The 23,357-nt window shown below is 38.5% G+C and overlaps 1 protein-coding gene across 2 annotated transcripts; it reads right to left on the bottom strand.

The window, feature by feature from the left end:
- Nucleotides 1–23,357, bottom strand: BTF3L4 (basic transcription factor 3 like 4). Of its 2 annotated transcripts, XM_081816926.1 has the most exons (6): nt 23,204–23,357; nt 19,531–19,597; nt 15,774–15,887; nt 2,103–2,304; nt 1,210–1,269; nt 1–458 (listed from the first exon to the last, which is right to left on the bottom strand). In XM_081816926.1, the coding sequence occupies exons 2-6, from the start codon at nt 19,582–19,584 to the stop codon at nt 412–414; spliced, it is 477 nt and encodes a 158-aa protein (XP_081673052.1). In that variant the 5' UTR covers nt 19,585–19,597; nt 23,204–23,357; the 3' UTR covers nt 1–411. The 2 variants fall into 2 exon arrangements, with proteins under 2 accessions (XP_081673052.1, XP_081673053.1); XM_081816927.1 differs by lacking the exon at nt 19,531–19,597 and having other exon boundaries at nt 23,204–23,305.

Raw genomic sequence — 23,357 nt, 5'->3', positions numbered from 1 at the left:
AATGTAAAGATTTGTTTTATTTTCTACTGGGGGAAGAAGGAGGATAAATAGAACTGTTTTCCAATTTGCTCTCCACTGTATACACACATACCCACATACATACATAAACATACACACACCAAAAATACCCCAACAAAAAAACAAAACAGAAAACTGAGAATCAAACACCAAAACACCCTCAAACTGCACCAATACTTCGTATTTTGACCGAAAGAATAGATCCTGGGAGGAAGTGCAAAATGCAAAATCAAATGACCGAAAAATGCTGAACAAACAGCATTATTAATATACAAAATATTTATATTACTGAACTAGTAACAGTTGATGTTCTCCATGTCTGTAAAACTTTGGAACCACATAGCTGATTTGTTAAATCTAGTCCATGCCAGCTTCCAAACTCCAGAAAAACTTTTAGTTAGCTTCATTCTTTGATGCCTCATCAAAATTTTCTACGAGATCTGGAAAAAAAAAGTAAATGAGTTAAAGATATAAAAAAAGAAAAAGAGGTAAATTAAATTCCTAACTTCTAACCCTAATAAAAACCAAATTGTGGCTATTAGAATTTGCCTAAAAACATACAGGACAAGAAGAATGAACTAGTGGCATTTCACTAATAATGCTTCATTTACCTGCTTTTAAAACAGTAATCCTAAGGAAATGTTAGTCTTTTTTTGTCTGTGCAAACTAAGGTGAACAGCATTTTCATATGTCAATCACAATTCCCACAGAAATGTTTTAACAATAACTATGCAAATTTAAAATCACAGTGATTCTAATTTAACAAATGCAGACAGCAGAGCTTTGTGTGACAATTTCTAAGTTCTTTTTTTTTTTATTTTTAAAGATTTTATTTATTTATTTATTTGAGAGAGTGAGAGAGAGAGAGAGCACATGAGAGGGGGGAAGGTCAGAGGGAGAAGCAGACTCCCTGCCGAGCAGGGAGCCCGATGCGGGACTCGATCCCGGGACTCCAGGATCATGACCTGAGCCAAAGGCAGTCGCTTAACCAACTGAGCCACCCAGGTGCCCCAATTTCTAAGTTCTAAATAGAAGGACTTTTATTCTTTTTCATTACATTGTATCCATATTATTGTGAATCAATTTATATTCATGAACTCACCATCAACAAAAATTAAAAGTCATTATACAATGAATTAAATGAGATAGACAGGCTGCTAAAAATCTTAGAGCTAAGGAAATGTCACTTACCTGGAACATCATCATCCTCTTCATCAATGTCTTCTGGTTTTGGTGCTTTGCTATCCAACACTACAAAACGTTTATTTTAATATTAGTTCTTGAGAACAAAGGCCTTTACAGAACACTTATAATGTTCATTCTTTTCTCCTGTCTAAATCTTATATAGTTGTTCAGAAAAAGCCAAAGATTGTCTGATCTAATACCATATTTTTTACTTAACACTAAAATCAATAACACTTTAACTTCATTAGGTATATACTAAATATAGTTGGCAGTTTCAATGGGCAGTGAAGGTAAAATTTATTTGGAAAATGAAATAATTCTGATGAGCTGGAATAAAAAGACATTACAGTTAATTTATTCTACAAATTCCATATGCTTGAAATCAAAAATCAATATTCAAGACTTTCCATCTCTTCTGGTGTACGAAAGTACCCAGCTATGCAGTATGGGCACTGATGTAAAAGGCTCTTTGATTTTTAGGGGTGACAAGACACATTTGAAACCAGGGCTATTGTGGAAATTCACAACTTACAGTTGCCATGCCTATAGTTCAATCAACAATATTAAACAAAAATACAGTTCTCTAATAACAATATCTTCTTCTTGTCATTAGTCAGAAGTGAATATCAAATACTGTCTGTAAAATGTGGTCTGTAGATCTTTTAGGTAGTTAACCTCTCAACTCTATCATTACCAGAATGTATCCATATATTGTATATGCTACATTGCACAGTTTTTAAAGAAACAAATTCAAAAATTTATGAAGCATATGAGCAACATTTTTAAAAGTAAAATTTACATACAAGTAAATCCTTCCAGCATAAAATGGGACACCTTTTAAATCATTAGGTTCTTTAGATTACAGTGGAGAAGGAAAGATACTAAACTGAAATACCTACCTTGCCGAGGGAACTGTTCAGCTAACTTCCTAAGACTTGTTAAGCTGTCAGCACCAAGCTGACTTAATATTCCAGGAAGCATTTCTGTGATTGGTTTGGCTTCTGCATGACCAGTAATTGCAAAGGTGTTAGCAGAAAGGGAAGCTTGGACTTTGGGATTGTTGAAATGAATAACTGTCCCATCATCTTTAATCATGTTCACCTGTATGATCATAAAAGAAAAATGTACTTCACATATTTGGTACAACTAAAACAGTATAATAATTTAGCCAATTATTATTATTATTTATTTATTATTATTATTATTTTTAACAATCCCAAGGTAGTAACTATCTAAGCTGTAGATATGGGTGGAAAAAGACCCTAGCAGCAACAAAGTAAAATGGTGTAGATGGCACAAATTACTAGGATGGTCAAGAAACAGTCATTTTATTATAGAATCTAGATTTTAAATTCAAAGACTTCTACTATGAGAAAGAAGTTCATGCCACATTTTAAAAATAATGGAATTATCAGCCAAGAACTGGCTTCTTAATGAAATTACCCATTGTCTTACCCAATTTACACTATCAAACTAAATTGGTACATTTGGTGGGTGGGGTAGCATCATACTTAGGCAACAAGTTGTAAAGGGGTAATAGTGTATGGTAAAAAATAACCACTGAAAATCCATAAAGAACACTCAGAAATTTAACCAGATGTTTCACTCCTTTGAACACTTAAGTAAATTTACAAAAATTTCAATTTGTTCTCCTCATGTCATTCTTTATAAAAGATTTTGTCAGTTCCTCTAACTCTTTTTTTTTTTTTTTTAAGATTTTATTTATTTGACAGTGAGAATGAGACAGCATGAGAGGGCGAGGGTCAGAGGGAGAAGCAGACTCCCCGCCGGGCAGGGAGCCCGACGCGGGACACGATCCCGGGACTCCAGGATCATGACCTGAGCCGAAGGCAGTCGCTCAACCAACTGAGCCACCCAGGCGCCCCAGTTCCTCTAACTCTTAAGTATAGCTTCTCAACAACCTTCAATAAGCCTTGTAAATGTCAAAGAAGCTCTCCAACCCACTTGCCTGGCCACTTGAACATGCTTTATCAATCACCTTTAAAATCATCCTCACATTCTTTTGGTAGCTTTCACCCACATGAATTGACTGTTTCAGATTTGATTTTTTTTTTTTAATTTTTTTTTAAGATTTTATTTATTTATTTGACAGAGAGAGAGCAAGAGAGGGAACACAAGCAGGGGGAGTGGGGGAGGAAGAAGCAGGCTTCCCGCTGAGCAGGGAGCCCGATGAGGGGCTTGATCCCAGGGCCCTGGAATCATGACCTGAGCCGAAGGCAGACGCTTAACGACTGAGCCACCCAGGTGCCCCTCAGATTTGATTTTATCCACTGCCTGAAAAGGAAGGTTAAACATGCGCTATTTAAAGTATTATTTTTCTCTCTCACTCATGCACTTTCTTATTGTGTTTTAGTAAAGCTAAATTTGCATAAGTTACATGTATAAATAATGTGATTCCACTAGTAGTTGATTCCACTGGGTAAGTTACCTTGATGGTAACATACTTATTATATAAAAAAGTTAGGAAAGTTAACTCTTGGCTACTTTAGAAGCATTTCATGATCCATCCAAAAACTGCCCTTGTCACAATCAAGCAGAGATGCTTGAGAACAGAGATGTTCTCCATGGTCAGTGGAAGTGGGCTTTTCTTCCCAGTGATCACCACCACTGATAGCACCAGAAAGGAAGGGGAACAAAGGGGCTTCTAAATTTCAGGCAAGACCTGGAACACAGAGAAAATAAAGGCAAATCCCCTGGAAAATTGTAACTAAGATCTACAAATAATTTCCAAATTTTCTCTGACAAAAATCACTCTCTGAATTCTATACCGTTCCCTGTATCAGTATTGCAATTAAGGTTCTATTACACACATTACACACAGTAAGCATTCAATCCAGCTGTTCTAAACAAATACCATTGTGAGTTAAAAACAATTTATATTGACTTTAGAAAAAGATAAATTATACAGTTCTGAAGAGAATTATAGCTTAGGTAGAAAAGTTTAACAGTAAAGTGGCCGAAAATTTGGAAGAGGAATGACTTGAGAAGGAGGTGGCATAGTGGATATGGAATGGAATGCTGTTCTGTATCTATCCTAGAGTCACATAATTCTAGTATGGGAAAAGAATAAAGATATGGTAGGACTCTATATTCTAAATCAAGACCAAATCTCTATAATATGTCCAGGCATGAAAAGAGTCTGAAATATTAGTATTTGAGATATTATTATTTACAAATGTTAAAGTCACAAGAGATTTGAAATCAATATTGGTCCCAAAGTCAGGCCATATATTTGTTGAACTTGGAGGTTTTCTAGTTCAAATCCCTTTTATTTTATTTATTTATTTTTAAAGATTTTATTTATTTATCTGAGAGAGAGAATGGGAGACAGAGAGCATGAGAGGGGAAAGGTCAGAGGGAGAAGCAGACCCCCTGCCGAGCAGGGAGCCCGATGCGGGACTCGATCCCGGGACTCCAGAATCATGACCTGAGCCGAAGGCAGTTGCTTAACCAACTGAGCCACCCAGGCGCCCCTCAAATCCCTTTTAGAGAAATAAATACTAAAGACAAGAGCTCTTGGTTAAGCAACATATCCAAGGACAAATAGTTAGTTACATGCAAACCTAGAACTTGAACATGGGTCCCCAACATTCCATTTAGTTTCCTTCCTATGATGTCATTCCCATTCTTTTTTTTTTATTTTAAGATTTTTATTTATTTATTGAGAGATATAGTGATAGAGCATGAGGAGGGGAGAGTCAGAGGGAGAAGCAGACTCCCCGCTGAGCAGGGAGCCCGATGCGGAACTCGATCCCAGGACTCCAGGATCATGACCTGAGCTGAAGGCAGTCGCTTAAACAATTGAGCCACCCAGGCACCCTGTCATTCCCATTCTTAAAAATGTTTATTTGCCTATAAAAATTCAATTCTGTGGCCCTGTGAAAGCTTGCCAGAGAATTATTTATCTCAGAACATAGGCTAAATGGAGAATATATGGATATCTATATATCCATAGATATATGGATATCCAAGATATATGGATAATATATATACAAAACAAGTAAGAAGCTAATACAGCCCCCCCCGCACCCCCATCTTGAATTTTCCTCTGTTTAAGCTTCTTTACCAAAGGCTAAATGTTAGGTCATATTTTACAACCTGATAAAGGTCTTTGTAGTTTAAAATATGTTGAGTTTAGTGTGAAAAGCAGGATGAATCCCATCTCAGGCTGTGAAATAGAAATAAAGTTATAAATGGTTGTTTTAAATAGGGTTGCACAAAAGATGTAGCTTTGTGAATAGAAAGGTCCAGATAGGGGTGGAGAGTTTAGTTCATTTTAGAATAGAGAATGAAGTATTAGAAGTTAAAGGCTAGAATATTTTATTTCTAGCTACCATTCCTTCCTCTCTACTGAGCAAATAACATGGTTACATAAGGCTCCTAGATGCAAGCTATATTAGAGATTATCAAAGGATGAATTGTTGGGCTGAGCAAGATCAGTTAGACACTTCCCCCACCAAAAGAAGGGATAAGGAACATGTTAAATTCACAAAGCAAATTGTATGCATTTCATATGGAGACTTCACCTTTTTCTAGTGATTTTACTGCTGTGTGGTCAATATAAGTAGATCTATATACAGTATAAAAATAAGGAACAGACAAGGAAACAAAGACTATTAAACTAGCTACTGTACCAGCTCAGGTCCTTTTCCAATCAAACTCCTTTATATCAAAATGCTTTTTCAACTTTAACAGGTAGCTGAAGGTAAAGAATGCTACTTGTGTCATGGAGGAAGTAGCATTTTTTAGACCCCAGTCCAAACCACCAGATGCCCTTGCTCTTATTTTTTGCTCGGATAATACTGACATGTTTTGTAGTTATCAAAAAATATTGTCTCTCATGCCTAGAACATTTACATATGCTGTTCTCACTTTAGAAGAACCTTTTTCTGCTTCTCCATCTTGCAAATTCCCATTTATCCAAGACTTGGATCAGATGCTTCTTTGTGAAGATTTAGGATTGTTTATGCACTTTCTGCACTTCATGGATATTGCAACTATATAGAATTGTCTTGTAGTATAATTGTGTTTGCAAATCTTTGACTTTATAGAAGGTGACCACCTTCTGATCAGAGACCACGCCTTACTAGACACAGTACGCCCCCAAGTGTCCAGTACATAATAGTCACTCAAATTTGCCAAATGAATGGACACCTCAAATATAATTTATTTTAAAATCTTGGATGCTGTCAGACTTCAACTCTCCAAATGCTAAAGGGTCATCTCAAGTTTTAGAAATAGCTCCAGTAGTGCTCTTAATGAAGATGCCCAGAACCTCCTGAGCTATATTTTAGGCTTGGCTTTTCCTACTGTTCTGACTTTTCAGAATCAGCCGGAATGCCCTACAGCAGTCAGGGGCATTTTAAGTCATTCTTGGCAACAGCTAGGTGGCCCCATTATGCTGTTATCAAAACCTTTCAACTCCTGCCTTCGCTGATCTCTGAGTAGGGCACATGTATTAATCACAGGAACCTTCTATTTGTAAAGCTGATGCTTGCTTTAGTCCTACACAGCAGTAAGTTTTTATGGCTCTAGGAGGCTCACCAAGTTACCACTGATTCTACAGCTCTTGCTGATAACTGCCCTCTCAGTTCAGAGAGGAAGTTTAAATTCATCCATGTGATTTTTTTTGTATCCAAGTCCCCATAGGCAGGGTGGCTGCAGATCTGAGAATTGACAGTTGTCTTAAAAATCAAGTTTTACTGCTACTCCTTCCTGCATGTAGTGGCATTTATTTATCTATTTATTTTTAAAAGACTGTATTTTTAAATAATCTCCACACCCAACGTGGGGCTTGAACTCACAACCCCGAGATCAAGAGTCATGCTCTACCAACCGAGCCAGCCAGCCGTCCCTGTAATGGCATTCAAATGTTTATCAGGAAATTCATCTTTTATTGCCTTACTCCTATATCTTAATGGGGTGAAATAACAGACATTTTAAGAATAAGGCACATAGGGGCGTCTGGGTGGCTCAGATGGTTAAGCGTCTGCCTTCGGCTCGGGTCACGATCCCAGGGTTCTGGGATTGAGCCCCGCATCGGGTTCCCTGCTTGGTGGGGAGCCTGCTTCTCCCTCTCCCTCTACTGTTCCCCCTGCTTGTGCTCTCTTGCTCTGCCAAATAAATAAATAAAATCTTTAAAAAAAAAAAAAAAAGAATAAGGCACACAAGGGATGCCTGGGTGGCTCAGTCAGTTAAGTGGCTGCCTTCAGCTCAGGTCATGATCCCTGGATCCTGGGTTCGAGTCCCGCATGGGGCTCCTTGCTCAGCAGGGAGCCTGCTTCTCCCTCTGCCTGCTGCTCCCTCTGCTTGTGCTCTCTCTCTCTCCCACGCGCATGCACTCTCTCTAGCAAATAAAAATAAATAAAATCTATAAAAAAAAGAATAAGGCACACAAGCATCTGCAGTTTTGTGAGGCTAACGGACTGTAAAAGTTTGAAGATTCTGGCCTTGGCGCATACTTCCATAGGTATCTTTCACATTCAGTCCTTCTAAGCTCAGCACCTGCTTATTTCTGAAGGCTAGTATGAACATAACCTATCATTGTTGATATGAGCTAAAGCTAACAGCTGTCATTAAACTGTGATAAAGCTAGGATCATTTTCTCTTATGCTCTGGAGGTAAGAGTCTGATGAGATGGATTCTCCACAGCTATGCTTGTAGATAGTATAAAATGGCACAACCTTTTTGAAAAGCAATTTGGCAACATGGACGAAGAATTCTAAAATGTTCATGCTCATTCAGCCAGTTAACTGTATTTCCAAGAATCGCTCTGAAGGAAGTCAGAGATAAAGATACGTATTATGTATATTGAAATCAAACGTGATTCTTTTATTATCAAAAGCAGTATTATAAATTAAGAAATGTTAAATTATGGTATATCCATTTATTGGAATATATGTAGACATCTACACTGATGATTAAGAAGGGTTTGTTTTTTTTTTTCAAGATTTTTATTTATTTGAGAGAGAGAGAATGAGAGAGAGCGAGTACATGAGAGGAGGGAGGGTCAGAGGGAGAAGCAGGCTCCCTGCCGAGCAGGGAGCCCAATGCAGGACTCGATCCAGGGACTTCAGGATCATAACCTGAGCCGAAGGCAGTCGCTTAACCAACTGAGCCACCCAGGCGCCCCGAGAAGGGTTTTTTTTTTAAGATTTATTTATTTTAGAGACACAGAGAGAGAGCGAGAGAGCATGAGCAAGAGGGGCAGAGGGAGAGGGAGAGAGAATCCCAGACTTCACACTGAGTGTGGAGACCCACATGGGGCTCGATCTCATGACACTAAGATCATGACCTGAGCCAAAACCAAGAGTTGGACATTTAACCGAATACACCACCCAGGTGCTCCAAGAAGAGTTTTTTAGGGCGCCTGGGTGGCTCAGTCATTAAGTGTCTGCCTTTGGCTCAGGTCATGATCCCAGGGTCCTGGGATCGAGCCCTGTGTTGGGCTCCCTGCTCCGCGGGAGGCCTGCTTCTCCCTCTCCCATTCCCCCTGCTTGTGTTCCTTCTCTCACTGTATCTCTCTCTGTCAAATAAATACATAAAATCTTTAAAAAAAAGAGTTTTTTAATGATATGAAACAATTTTTTTTTTTAAGGTTTTTATTTATTTGACAGAGAAAAAGACAGCCAGAGAGGGAACACAAGCAAGGGGAGTGGGAGAGGGAGAAGCAGGCTTCCCATGGAGCAGGGAGCCTGATGCGGGGCTCGACCTCAGGACCCTGGGATCATGACCTGAGCCGAAGGCAGACGCTTAACGACTGAGCACCCAGGCGCCCCATGAAACAATTTTTATAATATAATGCTATTTGGGGAAAAAAAAATTCCAAATTGTGCAACTAGCTATAATCTCAAACATGTTAAAAATACATGCATATAAAGATGGGAAAGAAATACAAAACTAAAAGTAGTAATTTCTGGGTAATGGGGATTATGATCAAATGTTAGTATCGTCTTCATATCTTCTGTATACCCATAACTTCCTACAATAACTATATATTTTAAAGATATCTGTTTATTTGAGAGAGACTGCAGGTACATGAGTGGGGAAGGAGCAGAGGGGGACAGGAAGGGAGAAAGAAAGAATCTCAAGCAGACTCTGCACTGAGTGTTAAGCCCAACACGGGCTTTGATCCCACCACCCTGAGATCATGACCTGAGCTGAAACCAAGAGTCAGATGCTCAACCAACTGAGCCACCCAGGCGCCCCTACAATGACAAAATATTTTTATATTGGAGGGGGGAAGCTATTTTACAAACAGAAAATGTTCATCAACAGATGAATGGATAAATGTGGTATTATCCATACAATGGGAAATTATTCAGCTGTAAAAGGAGTGAAGTTCTGATACATGCTAAAACATGGATGAACCTTGAAAACATTATGCTAAGTGAAGTAAGCTAGACACAGAAGGACAAATATTGTATTACACGATGTATCTACAACAGGCAAATCCACAGAGACAAAAAGTAGGTTATAGGCTATCAGGGGTTGGGGAAGAGGGGATGGAAAGTTATTGCCTAATGGATATAGAGTTTTGGTTTGGGATGATAAAAAATTTTGGAAATAGGGGCACCTGGGTGTCTCAGTCAGTTAAGCGTCTGCCTTTGGCTCAGGTCATGATCCCAGGGTCCTGGGATCGAGCCCATCATCAGGCTCTCTGTTCAGCGGGGAGCCTGCTTCTCCCTCCCCCTCTGCCTGCCAGTCCCCCTGTTTGTGCTCTCTCTGTCAAATAAATACATAAAATCTTAAAAGAATTAAAAAAAAAGAAAAATTTTGGAAATAGATAATGGTTGTGGTTACATAACATTGTGAATATAATACCATTGAACTGTACTTAAAAATGGTTAAAATGGCAAATTTTACGTTACATATATTTACCACAATAAAAAAAATAGTAAAAAATAAAACAAAAACCCAAAAAGCGGGGATCTTAAAGTAAGGCTGCTATGGAATAAGGTGAATGGGACCTGGTGTTTCCCTTTTACTCCCCTGTACTCAGAGCTGTCCACCCATTGGCACCTGAGGCTCTGGATGAAGAAGGAATTGTGGTTAAGGGTCAACCAAGGTCCTCCTTCTGGTATAAGTGGTACAGGAAAAGTAAGAACCAGGAAGAAGAAAATATAAACAGTAATATTTATGTGTACAATTACAATTTACATTCTCAGCCCTAAGTGTTTTCCTGAGCTCCAGCATCCTATGGCTAACTTTTTTTTTTTTATAAGTAATCTCTATGCCCAACATGGGGCTTGAACTCACAATCCTGACATCGAGAGTTTCATGCTCCACTGAATGAGCCAGCCAGGCACCCCAATGACTAACTTCTTGAGAACAATTCCATCTCAAATAATCAGTATCCCTTAAGAACTTAATAGGCCCCAAACAAACTCATCATGGGAGTCAGCATGCTACAGACTATAAATGAATAAACACGGTCCCTGCTATCAAGACTCTTACAATCTGAAAAAAAGACTAATTGTTAATAAGTAACCATTATATCCCACAATATGAGGTTGTCATTAATAAATGTATTATGGCAGAGCAATTTAAGCTAAGGGCAGTGGAAGTACAGAGAAAGGGTTGATTAATTAATTAGGCCTGGAAATAAAGGAAAAGTTTCAATAGAGGCAGAATTATATCCTAGTTACAACAGAAGATGTCCTCAATATAAAACTCTATGAAGCAACTAGGCCATCTGGATCAGAGATTCAGATATTTGATGACATTTACTACCAAATAAATCTGATAAAATCAATCATTTCTGGGAAATGGAACAGATCCCATTGTTGACAGATTTATGTTATCAGGTAAAAACAGGTGACAGCATAGTCACTATATTCAACTAGATTACCAAATAAGCTCACCCAAATACCTTCAAATGTCACAGAATATAAAACATTTTTAGAAACTTAGTTCTGGATTATAAATCTCTTGGTATCTGCCTAGGAATGACCTCCTAAAACCTAGGCTTTTGTATGAAACAGTCTCTGACACTCCCATATCCCTACTTTTTGACAGCGCTGGATTTCTCTGTCTTTGGTAACATGTGAAAGAAATCTATGATTAATTTATTACACCAAATCAACAAACTAATGAATACATAAAAGAACAGAGAGGCTTGACTTAATCAAAACAGTCCTTCAGTTTTTAAAGTTTCTAAAGAGGATATAAATTAAGCTTTGGGAGGGAGAAAAAAATCACCAATACCAACAGCTTAGAAAGTAAGATTAGAACTTTTCTTGGCAGAAGTACATTCCGTGAATTTTTGGAAGCCACCACTAATCTCCCTGTTCCCCACCCACCAAACTGAGTACTTTCTACTTGTTTGATGTTTTGAAGGTCTAAGTACAGAAAACATTGTAATATTATTTTTTGTTTTACAACAATGGCAATGGTGTCTTCTCTTTTTGAAAGTTTTTATCTGCTTTTCTTAAATTCCTGAAAAACAGAAAGATAGTACGTTCCTTAAAGGTCAGGACTTTTTTTTTTTTTTTTTAAGTAAACTCCATACCCAATGTGGGGCTCGAACTCATAACCCAAGATCAAGAGTCCCCTGCTCTACTGATGGAGCCAGCCAGGTGCCCCAGAGTTCAGCACTTTGAAACAAGTTTCAAACATTCCAAATAAAAAATAACAAAATTATAATTAATGTGTTTCTTCTATTCTAAGATATATTTTTTCACATCTTAGTTCTGAAAACTTCTGTACATATGTTTTCATGTTTACATTTAATGCAGTAGTTTCTTTTCTCCTTCCAAAGAGCTGTTTTTAAACCAACTGTGTGTCATTTTCTTTAAAAAATTTTTGAAAAAAACTCTACTTTAAACTTAGTAACACAAACATAATGTTTGAGGCAAGCCAGGTTATATATAGTATACTAGATATTCCTACACAAAATCTGCAAAGTGTTACATAAAGTACAAATATCTTAGAGCTCTCAAAAAAACAATTTTAGAAAGAGGGAAAGAAGGAAAAAAGTAAAACTTCCCATCTTAGCTTCAAATATTCAGAAATCTTACAGCTGTTACCTTGCATTGTTAATTATCTTTATGTATATTTTCTCTGTATAGTCTGTGAGGGCTGGAAGACATCACCCAGGGTTGGGTGCAATGAGAGTGTGTATGTGCTTATTATGTAGCACTAATTTCTTTCCTTTTTTTTTTTTTTTAAGATTTATTTATGGCGGGGGGAAGGAGCAGGGGGAGGGGCAAGCAGACTCCTCACTGAGCATGATCCCAGGACTCTGAGATCACGATCCAGGGGCCGAAGTCAGATGTTTAACCGACTGGGCCATCCAGGCGCCCCTGTAGCATTAATTTTCTGTGCAATGTTTTGGAGCTATGACTCCTCAAAAAGTTAGAAATGCCATCAGTAGTAGCAACAAAAAGGAATTCACATCACAGTTTAATAAATGCTGTAATAAAAGTAAATACAGGGCATTATGAAGGCATATAGGAAAGGCATCTGACCTTTCTTTACACAAATGTGGTAAGTGTGCTACCAGGAAGGCTTCTGGGAGAAATAATGCCTGCATTAAGACCTGAAAAAAGAGAAACATCAATGTCCTCGGAAATACAGGGATTTTTTTTTATATGTAATAGTGTAACTAATGCATTCTGCATGGTAGGTGTTCAATAATACAAGGTATAAGGCAGATTCTTTCTTTCTTTGGTGGGGTGTTGAGGGATAAGGGGGGGAGCAGAAGGAGAGGAAAAGGTCAAGAGAGGATATAAGAAAGTGCAACTGAAAAGACCAAAAGCAGGATAAACTGATGAACAGAATGAACTCTGGTTTTAACACTCAGAATCCAGCACTTACTAGCTAAGTGATCTTGGGCAGGTACCTAATTCTGTCTCAGCTTTCTTCTCTGTAACCAGTAACAACAACTGACTCAAAGAGAGTTATCCCCCTGAAATGGGATAATACATATTTGTCTCTTATCTAATTAGTTTCCCTACTAGACTGTAAGCTCCAAAGGACAGAGACTGTGAATAATAACTTATAAACTACTATCTAGCAAGTCCTTGGCAAAATGCTTGGCACACAGTAGATGTCCACTAAGTGTTGACTATCATTACTTTATTAGAACAATTTTAACTACAAAAATATCTTCACCTCAGCACTGCATTGTTAACACGTTTGGCTGTATTCTGAAAAGATCAAAGACTGTTAACTGATTGGTTTCTTTATTTTATTATAAAACATTTATAAAATTAATGCTATCTGACCACAAAAAGTTTTATTAATTATAAGAACCATAAAGTGTTCCAAATCTGAACAAAAACATTTAGAAAAACATGCCCTTGGAGATATTACATAGTTAAATCTATACTTCAAGGAGGTATAAATAGAATCTTTTCCTCTCTCTAAAGGGTGTTTTTCAACCAAGGGTGACTTTGTCCCCTAGGGGGCATGTGACAAAGTCTGAGGACATTTTGGTTGTCATAACTGGGCGGGGGGGTAAGTGGGGCTACTGGTATCTAGTGGGTAGAGGTCAGGGAAGCTGCTTAAACATCCTATAATACACAGGACAGTTCCCACAATAAAGAACTAGCTGGTTCAAAATGTCAATAGTGCTGAGGTGGCAGGGCGGTGGGGGGGTGGGGGGAGGGGCGGAGTCAGAGAGAGAAATGTATGCAAAGATAGAAGATTGCCAGAACAGGGGCGCCTGGGTGGCTCAGATGGTTAAGCGTCTGCCTTCGGCTCAAGTCATGATCCCAGCGTCCTGGGATCAAGCCCCACATCGGGCTCCTGGCTCAGCGGGGAGCCTGCTTCTCCTTCTCCCTCTGCCTCTCTCCCTGCTCATGCTCTCTCTCTCTGTATCTCTGTGTCTCAAATGAATAAATAAAAAATATATATATTAAAAAAAAAAAAAAAAAGATTGCCAGAACACTTATAAGTTGTTTAGGTTTAACATTATCAGAGCTATTGTCCATTATTGCTACTTTTTTTTTTTAAACCAAGCTTTGGATTTTTTTTTTTAAGTTTTTTTATTTTTTATTTGACAGAGAGAGAGTACAAGCAGGGGGAGAGGCAGGCAGAGGGAGAGGGAGTCGGAGAAGCAGGCTCCCCGCTGAGCATGGAGCCCGATGCCAGACTCGATCTCAGGACCCTGGGATCATGACCTGAGCCGAAGGCAGACACTTAACCATCTGAGCCACCCAGATGCCCCAAAGCTTTGGATTTTTTTAAGAGAGGTTTAGATTTTTTTTCCCTCATATATACTCCAGATAAAGAGAATGATCTCTCTGAGAATTATTTTAGGTCAATAAAAATATATAAAAGCTTTCAATAGCTCAAAAGAAAAAAATGCATATAAAATGTTTAATTTCAAGACTTGCAAATGAAGTTCTAATCTTTTTTTTTTTTTTTTTTTTAAAGATTTTATTTGAGAGAGAGAGAGCGCACATGAGGGGGGGAGGGTCAGAGGGAGAAGCAGACTCCCTGCTGAGCAGGGAGCCCGATGCGGGACTCGATCCCAGGACTCTAGGATCATGACCTGAGCTGAAGGCAGTCGCTTAACCAACTGAGCCACCCAGGCGCCCTGAAGTTCTAACCTTTATCAGAGTAAGAATGCACAGGCACATCAAGCTAAAAGGAAGAAAAGATACATGTGTCTTACATTTTCTATTTTATCAGTATACTAATTTTGAAAGTACAAAGCAGATTAAAATGATATGTTAACATTTATTCATATATGCACAGTAGAAGGAACATGTGGCCATTTCACTGCCTTTTCTTTGGTACTCTGCTATTTATTAGTGATCCTTGCCTTCACATTATTTCTGATCTGTTTTATAGCACATATGCATTAATGATCTGTTAAAAATCGTGAGGTGGTACCACACATAGTAATGATATCATTAAATACAATTTAACTTAAACATTCAATTTAATTTATAGTAGTGAAAATTTAAACATTGGTTACTATTAGAAATGGAATTATTAGGTAGAAGTGAATCTAGATGGTAACAGATCATAAATAGCTGATGTTATCATTTTTCTTGAGTATCTTTTGAAATAACATCAGTCTTTGGCTTCATATTTGAGAAAAGCAGTATCACCAAAATATAATAAGATGATTTAAAAAATTTAACCAATAATTTCTGGAAAAGGTCTAATAAGAAAACCAATTCAAGTAAAGCTATTGCTAGAGCTTCTTGGCTGAGGTAATAAAGAGATACTGCTGAGTAGAAAGGGGAAAAAAAATCCACCTTATTTGAAGAAATCTTGGAGTTTCTTTATTTCTATGTTATTAGAAAAAAATATCTTATTTTGCATGAAAATTCAAGAGCATTTCCATAATTTTGTCACATATGCCAAATACTTTGAGTCAGAAAAGTTATGATGAATTCCTTATCTGTCAACTAAAACATTTTTTTACAATCATCCATTTCTATACAATAAGCAAATTCAACAACTAGTCCTTCAAAGACACCTGACTGACAATATCTGATTCTTCTAAGCTGATATTTTACATTTGAAAAGTGTAATTATTTGTGAATGTGCTATTTGTCCACATAATTTAAGAATTTATAAAATGATCATACCTCTTCAATACCAGCTATATTATTCACAGCCAGTTTTTTTAGAGAACTCTGAAGTTTTTTGTCATCAGCCGTAGCTGTTCTATGTACCACCTTCTTCTTTCTGCGAGCTGTACCCTGAAAAATAACCAAACAGAAGTGTTAGGATGCCTAGCATCTGGCAACTGCAGTCACATGTCTTCCTATTCACAATACTCTAATTAAAAACCACATAAGAAATCGCTGACTTAATAGTAATGACTAAGAAGACTGCTCAGAGTTGTGATTGTCAGCCTAACCCAGATTTCTGAGGGCCAGTTCTAGTCAGTTCTTATTTTTTCCAATATCCATTTATCATTTCAATATATTATATTTTAAAACTTTTCTAATAAAAAAACAATTGTGTTTTATAACAACTTCCAAACATTACAAGGAATGCTTTTTACAATACCTACCAATCCCTGACAATAAAGTTAAATCTAAAGATATTCTGAAACATTGAAGATTCTGACATAATTAAGAATCAAATGCCTACAGCTGAGTGTTCTACATTCCTAGAATCTAGGAATGAAAAAAATCAAGTTCTTAGTTCAAGGAGCATACATTATAGCGGGATGGAAAAGTCAATAAATATATAAACAAATTAGATCCTTTCAAATGGGATAAGGGTATTAAGGGAAAAAAACCCAACACAGTACTAAGAGTATTTATTAGGTGGGGGCAGAGCACTACTTTATTAGAATGTTCAGGGAAGGCCCTCTGAAGAGGTGACATTATGAGCTGAGACCCATAGGAAGATCTAGGGGAAGAGTGATCCAAGCAGAATGAAACAAGAGTGAACCTATTGTTTCTACAGAAAGAAAGCAGGTCAGTCATGGTTTTGGCAGAGTGAACAAAGCGGAAGGAGGAGGAAAATGCAATCAGAAAGATAGGCAAGGGCCAAATCACGTAGCCTAGAATGCCATGGGCAGGAGTTGGATTTTATTCTAGCTGCAATACAAAGGTTTAAGCATGGGAATGATTTGATCTCATTTATGATTTTTACAGATGACTGACATTGCTGTGGAAAATGAACTATAATGAGATCAATCAGGAAGCTACTGCAGTAGTCTTGATGAGAGGAAGAGTTCTGGCAGTGGAGATGGTGAGAGCTTAGACTGTCAGAAGAATCAACATGCTGATGGACTGGACGTGGGAAACGAGGAAAAAAGGAATCTAGAATGATGCTTAGAATATTGGCCTGAGCAAATAGTTTGACAATTATACTATTCACTGAGATAGAAACAGCTCATTTCTAAATGGTTATTTTGAAACTCTAAATATATATTTCCACTGAAAAACTATTTAAAATAATGGATTAAATTCCTGGGTCAATTAAAAAAAATATAACCTAAAGCAGAAATAAAACATTACCAAAAGAAGCCTAAGTCTTGAGGGCTAAATCTTTCTGAGACCTGGCAGGAGGAAAGGAAGAGAGGTTTCCATCTCTGGGTAATTCCTGCAGTACTCAGGGAATCAGCTTTATAGAGAGTAGGTATGGGCTTCAGTGTCAGCAATGCTGGTGGGAGTGGAAGAGACTTCTGTGAGTAGCAGCAGAAGTTGTGACAAAATCCAGTTGCTGAAGGATGGATTAGGGGTGACTACTTTCATAGATGGTCATTTATCTGTGAAGTGTTCCTGACTCAGGGATAGCTCAACTGCTTACTGTATGCCTCAAATGAAATGATCCTCAGGTACCTCAAATTCAACATGTCTAAAAGCTTATCAGTCCATCAAACTATTCTTCCTATATTTCCTAAGTTTTTATAGCTGGTGGTACCACCATATACCTAGTCTTTAAAACCAGAAATCTGGGAGTCATCCTAGACTCTTCTTTTTCCTTTTCGTATGAGTTATGTCATTCCGACTCCTAAATTTGTGTTCCATATACTTCAGCAGCAGCCTCTCAATTGTTCTCCTCTATGCCAAACTTCCATTTCATTCCATTTTCCATGTTGCCAGGACCTACTTTTCTAAAATGACTGTTCTTAAAATCCTTCAATAGTTGCCCCTTGCCTATAGGATAAAATCCTATACTCCTTAGTATGGCATATACAACCTCAAATTACCTGGTTGTTTCATCTCCTACCATTCTTTATCCATTACATAGTCTAAACTCTTAACTGTACCAAACTAAAGCAAGCCATTCTGTTAAGCACCATGCTATCACAGCATGCCTTAGCATGTGTGAGAATGACGATCCCCTTTTCATTCTACCCACTTACCCTCACCTTTCTACCTATTGATAAATTCGTTTGTTCTCCAAATCTCAGCTCAGTAATGACTTCCTTGCTCTCCTAGGTAAGAGCACCTTGTACTTCATTTTAACATTTACTATTCTGAAGTGTAACTGTGAGCATGTCTCTCTTCCAAGCTAAGCTGTGTCAAGAGAAGAAAATCTTGGGCGCCTGGGTGGCTCAGTTGGTTAAGTGACTGCCTTCGGCTCAGGTCATGATCCTGGAGTCCCGGGATCGAGTCCCACATTGGGCTCCCTGCTCAGCGGGGAGTCTGCTTCTCCCTCTGACCCTCCTCCCTCTCATGCTCTCTGTCTCTCATTCTCTCTCTCTTAAATAAATAAATAAATAAATCTTTAAAAAAAAAAAAGAGAGAAGAAAATCTTGACTAGTTATCTACTATGTGCTTGGCACATAGTAGGTGCACAGTAAACTAGTTAAATGAATGAATGTGCCAACCACCTGGTTTAAAATATATAATAGTGATGTGCTGAATCAAGCTCTTCCAGGTATATTCTATGGTTCCTGAATATCCCTAGTTTTTGCATCGGTATATTACATTACACTTGATGCTACAATGTGACCACTTTGCTTACATGAATGTGTTAATATGACTCCAGAGTCCTATAACTGTATCGCTATGGAAGGAGAAAGTATGAGTCACTTCTTCCCTTCCCCTTCTATCTCCATCCCTAGGAGCTATGGTTATCATCAAAGTAAATGAAAAGGAGAGCTGCTACACAGTATCCTACCTACTCCCTTCCCAGGTCTGAGCTGAGTACTATTCTCACTTTTCCCTTTACATAGATTGTACTGGGCAGAGATAAAGGCAGAGTATTCTCCTTGAGCTGGGGGCTAGAGCTGCAGGGAATCAAAGATTCTCAGAATGAGCTCTTCCTTAGGCTTCAAAGTACATGGAATAAGAATGTATGTGCACATATTGACCAACATAGAAGAATAGGCAGGAATTCGGAGGAAAACCTAGCAATGAACAAAACATATAATCAGCTTGAGCATTTCCAGTTAAACCTAATAAACCTAACTGTAGAAGTAGGTGTATCCAGTCAAGATGAGGTAAACTCAACATCTGGGATGCCCTGCAAATAAGGGCATAACAGCTATCATTTATTAAGTATCTACTCTGTGCCAGACACCATGTTAGATGTTTTATAAGTATTACTCTAATCCTCAGAAGCATCTTATGCAGGATTATTTCTATTTTGCAGATGGGAAGATGGAAGCCTAACAAGGTCAGATAACTTGTTCATGTCACATAACTACCAGATGTTAAGAGGATTCAAACAAAGGTGGCTATTTCCATTGCACCACCAGACAAAGAAGTTTTCTAGTTACCTATTTTAAATCTAGACAAGTTATTTTCAAATTGAAATGTGGTTTGATCTTGATTATTGAAAAGATTTTAGATTTTCAATGACCACAAATCCAAAATACTACTACTGTCTGGTAATAATACATTCTCCTCTCAATTTTTCTTATGCCACACTCACCTTGCCCCCTATCCGGACCTGAGCCTGAAGTTTGGCTAACTTTTCTTGATTCATGCTGTTGGTAAATCTAGGGGGGAAAAATAGATTTGTTAAAGTTACCATTTACCAAAATAAAATATCTGTTTATGCAACAGTACCTTCTGGTTCACTAGGCTTGCAATATTCATCACCACCATGATCATATTAATACCGTCTATATATTCTTAATAAATATTAATAACTTGTTCTAGCTTCATAAACCAGATATTGAGAACCAAAATTAAGTGTAAGACCACAAGGGAGTCAAATATACGAACAGAAAATAGAATGGGACTCAAAGTTACCTATTTGAAGATCCCTCCTTAAAAACAAAATTCACGGGGCGCCTGGGTGGCTCAGTCAGTTAAGCGTCTGCCTTCAGCTCAGGTCAAGATCCCAGGGTCCTGGGATCGAGGCCCACGTCAGGCTTCCTGCTCAGCGGGAAACCTGCTTCTCCCTCTCCCTTTGCCCCTCTCCCATGCTCATGCTCTCTCTCAAATAAATGAATAAAATCTTAGAAAAAAAAAAGACACCAAAACAAACAAACAAAAAACCCACATCAAAATTCAGTTCTTTGGCATTCAGTAAAAGCTACCCAATTAGAAAATCTCTAGACAAGCCAGTTTTTTTCCCCCCGAGATTTTTACAGCACAGAGCAGTTACCAAATGTTATTAACACAACCTTTAAGTAGACTTTTTTCTCCCAAATCATAAATGAACATATATAACCTTGTAACCATAAATAGAACCGCCCCCCCCCCAAAAAAAGCTGGACAAAGAAGAAATTCAACAATAGGCTCTCTAGCTGTCAAGATATGAGGTAGTCATATCTTCTATTCAAGGTCAGATGGTATGTTAGTAACAGGAAAAGAGAGCCAGATTTTCAGACATTCAGCACTGTAGCAGCCCTTTCCAACAGAGTTCATTCAATATCTTGCACTGCTATAGTATGTCACACTTGTCAAGATATTCTTGCATACATGGTAAAATGCTTCACTGCACAATTTGATAAAAACACCTCTGCTACATTAATTCTAAATTTTTGTGTGTGTTTGGTGGGGGGGGGGGGAAGAGATTCTTAAAAGTAAGCTTTTTAAGGTGAATTTTGATTTTGAAAATTTTAAGAAAACTGTAAAGTCATAAATCCTAATCCGATCAGTGATATTCCTACCTAAGAAAAAAGTTCTTACGCTTTTAATGGGTTGTAACATTCCACACTATATAAACAAATAAAAGCCAAGGTTAAGGGGCATCTGGGTGACTCAGCTGGTTAAGCATCTGCCTTCAGCTCAGGTTGTGACCCCAGAGTCCCTGGATTGAGCCCTGCATTGGGCTCCCTGCTCAGCGGGGAGTCTGCTTCTTCCTTGCTCATGCTCTCTCTCTCTCAAATATATAAAATTCTTTAAAAATAATAATAAACCAAGTCTTCTTTTACTTGTTCTGTGGACCAACAGACCATTACTAAGATATGAGGGAATAAAAGCTGTTAACTAAACTTTTATGACCAATTCTCTAACCTCTTTATAATTATCATTCACATGAAAAAGATAATGTCTTTGAGAGATGAAAGAGAATCAAAGATTATATAAGTACTAACTATTCTGTATTTTGACACTGTACTTTAGCACTAACCCATATATATATGTTTCAAGGCTAAAGTCCAGTTCCCAAATAACATTCAGAATTTATGATTCCTCAATCTTTGCCCAGCACTGTATCACAATGCTCAGCAGCTAAAAACATTCCTTTACAGGAGGAATACAAAGCCAGAAGGCTTAGGTGTGTACCAATCTCAACTCAGCCATAGACTTAAATTTGCTGATGCAAATCCCAATGTCTATACTCAATATCCACAGAAAAGGATCAATATTCACTTTTCCCAAAGGAATATGGCCATGAAAGTATAGCGAACTAACAAGAACCTAACATTTTTTTTTTTTTACAAAAAAAGGGGCTAAGTGAAAATATTAGAACTAGACACAGGGTAAACCTTCGGGAACTCTTCTACATTTTGAAGTAACAATCCCAAGAGAAGAGATGGAAGACAAGAGATTGAAGTCAAGATGAAGAGCCTTGACTTGTTCGAAACAAAAGCAAAAACAAAATTAACTCTTTATATCAATGTGTAGATGAAAGAACAGATTCCATTCCATGTAATCAGTACAACAGAAAACTTGTTCCCAAGAATTATCTCAGAGAAAAAGCATTTTAGGGAGGTTATAAACTCGGGGGGGTGGGAGGAGAGGAAGAAAGGTGGTCCTTTGGCTACTAACAGGTTGGGGTGTGTGGAATTGAAGTAGTAAAGAGGACTGGACTCAGTCTATGAGAGATGAGCTGCCAAGCTCGAATCTGGACTAGACCTCAAAGATCACCTGATTTAATTCCCTATTCCTCAATAACCTTTACTTCATTGTACCCATTATTTCTGTTTTGTATGTGAGGCCATCTCAAATACCTGCAAGCAACAGCAGGGTATAAATAAATTATAAACAAATAAAATAGTTCACCTCCCTCCTAATTTAATAAATTTGGAAATGAGGGTCCAAAAGTGAGAAGTAACTTCCTAAGAACATAAATTACTGAATTCTTCCTTGGGGATCCTAGGATCGCTTAGTCCTTTATTCAAGGACTCAAGAAAGATGTAAATAATGAGGTCATAATCAGTATTTATTGAGTGCCTAAGTTCCAAGCATTACGGTAGGCACTTTCACCATGTTTACATATCATGTTTACACATAGATAAAATAATTTCAACCTTTAGTCCCAACTTTTTATTATGTGGCATTTCTCTAAGAGAGGCACAAGTTTTGGAATCAGAAGGATCAAGGTTCTACCGCTTAGGACTTCAGAAAGGTATTTTACTTTCTGAACTTGTGTTCCTTCTGTATTAGAAAAGGTTTATCACTACACAACTCATACGGTTGTTTTTAAGGGTTAAAGGTTAAGTTACCAAGTACAGGGTATGGCTCACAGTAGATACTCAAAAACTGGTAACTATTGTTACCACTCCCGAGGGAACAGCTATGGTGTAAGTGAAAGAACGTGGGAACGGAAGTTGAAACCGCCATTCACTAGCTGTGTAACAGGGTGCCCGTCGGTCAATTTCCTGACAGCCTACTATGCATCAGGCAGTGTGATGGGGCTATCGAGATGGTCAAGGCAATTTCTCAGGGAGGGAAGCAGAATTGTAAACAAATACTGCCATTACGAGGTGAAGAGAGCTACAACAGAATTCAGTCCCAAGCGCTTCGGGCCGGGGGCTGCTAACCTCAGTTTCCCTATCTGTAGAGTGGGAAGATCAAATGAGATGACAACAGATAGGCTGTTGTCAGAGCATTGTTGTTGTGAATAAAGTAGGGTAACAGGAGAGAGGCGGGAGACCACCCGCCTCCTGGCACTGAATCTGGGCGGCAATAGCGCGGGCCTCCGCTGGCCCCCACAGGGAGCTGTGGTGCTGGGGACCTTCCCTCAGGTGCCGACCCCCAGCTGCGCCGCCGGTAACCGACAAGCCAAACCAGCCGCCTCCGCCCCCACTCGGCGCGCCACAGCGGAAGTGGCAGCCCGAGTGGTTGGCGGGTGTCGGAAGAAGAGGGCGGGGGGAGACCGTGCGCAGCGGCCTATGGCCGTGGAGTGGCGGGACCGCCGGGGGTCTCACCTGAAGCAGGGAGGGTCCTCCAACAACAGCACGCGGCAAGAGCAAGATGGCTGCCTCAGTCGAGACAGAGAAAGACGACGGCAGCAGCGGCGGCGGGAGCGGGGTCCACGTGACACAACCGGCTCCGCCTCTCTCTCTCTCTCACCAGAGCAGC

This window comes from Leptonychotes weddellii, chromosome 4, assembly GCF_054177405.1.
Source record: "Leptonychotes weddellii isolate Sample4059 chromosome 4, ASM5417740v2, whole genome shotgun sequence".
NCBI lineage: Eukaryota > Metazoa > Chordata > Mammalia > Carnivora > Phocidae > Leptonychotes > Leptonychotes weddellii.
The sequence above is the reverse complement of the archived record's forward strand: the minus strand, read 5'-3'. Positions and strand labels throughout refer to the sequence as shown.